This window comes from Epinephelus lanceolatus, chromosome 12 (assembly GCF_041903045.1).
Source record: "Epinephelus lanceolatus isolate andai-2023 chromosome 12, ASM4190304v1, whole genome shotgun sequence".
In the NCBI taxonomy this organism is placed as follows: domain Eukaryota; kingdom Metazoa; phylum Chordata; class Actinopteri; order Perciformes; family Serranidae; genus Epinephelus; species Epinephelus lanceolatus.
The window spans coordinates 42,589,974-42,596,251 of record NC_135745.1 but is presented as its reverse complement, the minus strand read 5'-3'; the positions used below and the strand labels follow the sequence as shown (position 1 = coordinate 42,596,251).

At 36.7% G+C, this 6,278-nt stretch overlaps 1 protein-coding gene across 1 annotated transcript; it reads right to left on the bottom strand.

The window, feature by feature from the left end:
* Window positions 1-1,722: 1,722 nt before the first annotated feature.
* Window positions 1,723-4,704, bottom strand: LOC144464961 (immunoglobulin lambda-1 light chain-like). Its single transcript, XM_078172804.1, has 3 exons — window positions 4,551-4,704; window positions 2,448-2,747; window positions 1,723-2,326 (listed from the first exon to the last, which is right to left on the bottom strand). The coding sequence occupies exons 1-3, from the start codon at window positions 4,687-4,689 to the stop codon at window positions 2,163-2,165; spliced, it is 603 nt and encodes a 200-aa protein (XP_078028930.1). The 5' UTR covers window positions 4,690-4,704; the 3' UTR covers window positions 1,723-2,162.
* Between the last annotated feature and the right edge of the window lie 1,574 nt (window positions 4,705-6,278).

The window sequence follows — 6,278 nt, the reverse complement described above, 5'->3', positions numbered from 1 at the left end:
CCTCACTTCTTGGACTATTTGATCAAAAAGCACTTTGAGTTGCTGAACCTTAACAAGAATCTGTTTGCATGACCACGCTCCTCCAAGCACATAGTTGAACAGACAAATGATGTTGATTTACAAGAGGAGCCCACACTTCACTACCATACAGTAATGTCAGTTTGATTCTAGATGTGAATATTGTGAGCCAGATTCTAACAGGTATATCTATGTTTGAAGACTTCTTTATAGCATAGGGCTCTCTGGGCTCAGTTCAGCTGTGTGTGGGTGGAGGGCTCAGTGGAAAAAAGGCTTCCAGACAACAAGACAAAAGACAAACAGCCACAGAGAGGGAGAGCAGTTGATGAGTGTGTACAGCAGCAGATATGAATCTGTTCTCAGTGGTTATTAGGACTCATAAAAAACTGTTGACAGCCCATCAACACTTCCTCTCCTGCAGCAGATGGGCTGTGTGGGTTTCTGCTCTGCAGCTTTTCTCACAGTAACAACACAATGACAGTTACAACCATGCACTCTGCTTAAAGAATCCAGATTCCAGGAACTTCACTCACTCACTACAGTGTTCACATGGGAATAAGAACTAAACTACGCTTCAAAACAGCAGCATGTTCACAGTCACAGCACACCAAGAAATCAGCTCAACTATTCTTAAATGCTCTTTCTGAAATCTTCTCAGAAATGTCTCTGTAAAAATACAATTTCACACAAGTTTGAAGTTTCAGAGTCTTTAAATCAGCACGAGAGGATTTGAAGCACTGACTCCTCCACCGCAACATTTCCAAAAATAAGTCTTACATGTGTTATCATTGATCAGAGCCACAGAACACAAACCACTCAGACAGAAACACAAACCACGGAGACAAACAAGTCATCTTGTTGTTTCACCCCCTCAAAAAAACATCTCTATCTGTTTCTGAAGCAGAACTAGAGCGGCCATGTTGCTTCACCTCAGGATCATAGTGTGCATACATTTTTAACACGTCAGTACAAAAACAAGTTCAAATTCATCTCTTCATTTTCTGCCATGTTTAAATAAATACTCTTCATACATGACTTCATCACAAATATGTTTTCTACATGTCTAACTTTTGTATTTCTTTGTGAAGCATTTTGTGATTCTGTCTTGAAATGTGTTCCATAAATATAAATCTTAATTCCCGTCTAATCAGTAACTATACCAATCCATTTCATCTTGATCAAACTCTAATAGTTAAGTGACATTTTATTGAATGATGAAAACAAACAGCTCCATTATTTCAGCAACATTCAGACTTGAGGCCGACTGATGAAGCCGCTGTGTAATCATTTTATAGCAGTTGTAGCTTCAAAGCAGCTCGCTCTGCTGTTTGTTCATGTGTGTAAACAACAGTGTCATCAGCGTGGAGTTTTACATCCACACTGACACAATTATAAAAGGGGCTCAGCACTGAACCTGGTGGAACACCCACACCTACTGACTTGTATATAATAGCTGTGTGTATATATTTGCTGATCTTTGTTTAGCTTTGTTGTCCTTGTTTAGCTGTATGCTTATATTCATATCTTCCTGTACATGTGTTCTTGGCGCTGTGTGAAAGTATATTCAGAGCTACTTACAACCAGAGTCAAATGACTTGTAGGTGTCAACATACACGGCCAATGAAGCTGATTGTGTTTCTGATTATTTGCTATGAAGCCAAACTGGAATCCATCAAAACAAAGAGGTTTATAAAACACAGACACTTTGATTTTTCACTTTATTGAGAATGTGACACTGAAAGAATTTGACAAACCTGCCGCACTCTGCAGAATGTATTAAAAAGAAACACAAGAACAGAAGAAATACTACAAACAATAAAATATCTGACAGACAGCTCATGATTCAGATTCAATTTCTGTTATTATACAAGTCAAATTTAAAAGTGGAAACAAACTGAAGTATTAAAATAAGACAAGACAGAATTTACGCTTGCAAATATATATATGTGTGTGTGTGTGTGTGTGTGTGTGTGTGTGTGTGTGTTTATATATGTTGAGGATGACTCTATCTAACTTGTGCATAAAAAGATAAAATTTACAACCAATCACAAGACGTCATAAGTGATATTTGTGAACACTGATCAAAGTGATAAATGAGATGAATTGATGAGATTTGATGGTGAGAAAAGGCGAGCAGAAAACAGTCAGTCAGCATGTGTGCAGTTGGTGGACGGTCCCTTGTTTCTGAGGATCATCAGCAGAGAGAGTCCACAGCAGTACACCAGACTCTTCACTATCAGCACTGTGTACAGCACACAGAGCAGCTTCACCCTGGACTGGAAAGTCTGGACTGGAAAGTAGGAAACCTCTGAAAGAGAAAAGGAGTGAAATGTTTGGAGTGTCAGTGAGAAATGTCAGTCCTCTGCTCCTCTGCTCTCTTTGACATGAAGCTGAATCACTGCTGAACACAGTCACCAAGCCTTCATTACCTTGTTGTGTTTGGGCCTCCACTGTGCCCCCCTGGTGCTGGACGGAGCAGCGGTATTTATATGTACCAATCTCTTTTTGACGGATCAGCAAGATGGCGGCGGTGCGTCCCGACTCTCTGAGCTCCAGCTGCTCTCCCTCAGCAGGGAGCAGAGGTCCATTCTCCTCTTGTCTTTTCCAGGAGAAGCGGACCAGAGGAGGAAACATGGCTGAGGCCAGACACAGCAGGGAGCTCTTCCCCTCCAGGTGGGCTCTGGATGCTGCTGGGTACACGCTCACCACGGGCTTCACTACCTGCTCATCTGAAGTTTGACAGCAGCAGCAGCAGCAGCAACAAGCAGCACAGACACACATTCACACAGTCAGCAGCAGCTTACAGCACTGCACTGCATTCAGTCTGATCCTGGAAACTACATGGACTCTGATCACTAAACTACTCATCAATACAGCACAAAGTTCACTACATATACTGGATTCACCTTCATATCAAACACACTGAGCAGCTACTGTCAGCATGTCTTCTATGGACACTAAAGAAACTATTCTTTATTTTAATGGACAAACTTCACTCACTCTCATTTAACAAGAATTATTATTATTACATCAAAAATTGTCACTTTTACCTCCAATAAAAAGGGAATAGATTTCCTGTATTTTAAATAGCTGACGGGTACATGAATACACATATTATACTTTACTACATATTTACCTTCACGTAAAACAAGAAACAATACATTTACCACCGCATACTTTACTCTGACCAATTTAAAAAATTGATATATAAATAATATCTTTTTTTCCACAATTCATATTAATTTTCAACAATTTTAACAACACACAATCACTTGTGAAATACGAATAAAAACTGCTATGAAATGAAAAATAATATGAAAACATGCTGATCCTAAACAGAGTAACTTACAATATAATAAAGTATAACACATATAATATAATATAATATAATATAATATAATATAATATAATATAATATAATATAATATAATATAATATAGTAAAGACATTTTCCTTCACAGAATTTACAGTTTTATTCTTCTATATTAAATATTTGATAAACAATGAACAATAATTTATCTTCACATAAAATACAAATTTCCCTTTATTGATGACAATATAAACACGACAGGTTTCACATTTACCAACATATAACAATTAATTGAATAACTTTTAAATGTCAGTTTTTAGCTTCTTGTTAATATACAATTAACACAGCATGTCAGCGTTCACAACAGTCGTCTTTAAAAATAATACTGATTATGATATTATATAATACAGTTTTTTTTTCAATCTGCCAACATTTACCCTCCAAAGAATATTTGCCGTCATATATTTAAGATGACACTGGACATAATATATAGTTTTGATTTTGTGTGTATTTGTCTGTGTGTTTATGATCATATATCATCACTGATCGAATATCATTTAAATATTAATAAAAAATTCTTTCTGAAATATTCAAACTGTAGCTGCTGTAATATATTATATATTAAATATATATATAAATAAATATATATATATATATATATATATATATATATGTATATGTATATATATATATATATATATATATATATATATATATATATATATATATGTGTGTGTGTGTGTCTTCATTTAATAATTATTTACCATCTTAAGAAACATTTATCATCAGACAAAATTCATCCTTTGAAATATATATATTTATTATTGTTAATATGTGCTCGTCATAATACATTTACTGATATATATAAATAGTGTTTATTATCATATATAATGTTGTTTAATAAAAAGCAGAGATGGTGCTGAATCACTGAGAGGATCAAATACTGTATATCTGTAACATTTCCAATAATCCTACTTTTTCTATATGAATCAGTTTAATCTCCTGCAGAAATAAAGAATAACTTGAGTTGTGCAGTGAGATTTAAACATCTTTTCAGGAATGATGAAGCTTTTTTATGTAACAATAGCTGCATGGCTGCAAGAATTCTCTACTAATGATGAAAAAACTAACATGTAAAGCCTGAAGCAGCACAAACTCATTAAAAACACATTTTCAACTTGTTCAATAAAACAACTGAAGGAAAATGAAGCTTTATTCTTACCTGTTACAAACAGTTTAGTTCCTGAGCCAAAGATCCCGTACCATTCACCTCCCACAGTGAGAGAGAGTGATACAAAAACCTGTGTGTTGTTGAATGTGTCAGCTGAGGTGAAGGAGTCCAAATGATGAAGCAGTATCATATTTCAGCTCCATGATGTGTTTCTCTAATGTTCATATTAACATGACTGTCTCTTCTTTGATTTTCTTTTTAGACACACTAGCAGAGTGTCTCCGTGGATGGTTGCTTGACACGTTCATGTTCCTCAGAGGATGAATCCTACTGACTTTGCTAAGTTTTTATCCAGCACCATCATCAGCTGACATTTTGAAATTGTCCATTACTTTGATTGATGACGGATGTGCGTCAGATGACAGGACGCTTGTCCACATAGCCAGTGTGTGTTGCTCTGTAGTCTTGTTTTGATTTGAAGTAGAAAGAGTTGTGATCCTCCTACTTTTGAAATCAGTGCAACACATGAGAGCAGAGTTACTGTTGACACAAACAAACACTCAACAAGTCAAACTACTGTTTAGGACAAATATTGTAAACACTTAGTGGCTTAACACTCAAATATTTTTGCTGAACTGAAGCTGAAAAATATTCAAGATCAAATGAAGCCTATTGCTTGAAAAGGTTTGTTGTCAGTTGAAATCTAAGCATTGATTCAAAGTGATGTCAGTGTTTGGATGGATGTATATAGGGTTTGACATTGATATCATTAGGGTCCTGGCTTCTTCTTCTTCTTCTTCTTCCGAGGAAATCATACTTTCCATGCGCGAAAAATCACCAAACTTTGCACAAAGGTCCAGTCTCATGCCAGATATCCTCAGCTGCAAAAACAGGCCAATAGTCCTGATGGTGGCGCTACAGCGAGCCTCTAAAGTTCAAAATTTTAAAAATTCACAGCAAATCAACCATATGTGCTACAGATTTGCAACTTCCATCAAACTGTAGCCCCAATACTGAAGAAACTTTTGTACATTTAAACCTATTGCAAATTATGAATTCCATCACTCTGTTTTTTTTAAAAAACTGTAAAACTTATTAAATCTCCTCCCACAATTTTTGCTCAATTGACACCAAACTCGCTACAGAGCATCTTCAGACTGTCCTAGAAAAACGATCCACACAGATTTTTGATTTATCGAAAATTGAGCCTACAGGTTCAACAGTGAGAGGTAATAAAAGCATGGATAACTTTGTTGAGGTCTTTCTGGCTTAGATAGGGTTTAACTTTGGATAGAAGCATCAGCTGAAAAAGCTAGACTTGACCACTGAGCTGAACTGTTTGTCTAGCTTAAAAGCACCATCAATCACACCAAGATTCCTAGTGTGGGATCCCATGTAAGGTGCTAGTGGGCCCAGGGAGCTGGCAAGGACCTGAACCAGATCAGGGCGACCGAACAGGACAACCTCTGTTTTGTTTTCATTTAATTTTAAGAAGTTTAAGTCCATCCATGTTTTAATGTCACTTAGGCAGTTTAGCACAGCCTGAAGGGAATCTTTGGAAGGAATCTTTAATGGTAAATACACCTGCACCTCATCAGCAACGCAGTGAAAGGGAATACCATGCTTCCTAAATATCGACGCCAGGGGTGGCATATAAAGGGAGAACAATAGGGGGCCCAGAACTGACCCCTGGGGGACCCTGCAGGTCAAAGGGGCCACTGAGGAGGAAAACTGCCCCATAAGAACAGAAAAGGATCTGTCCGAGAGGAACGATTTAAA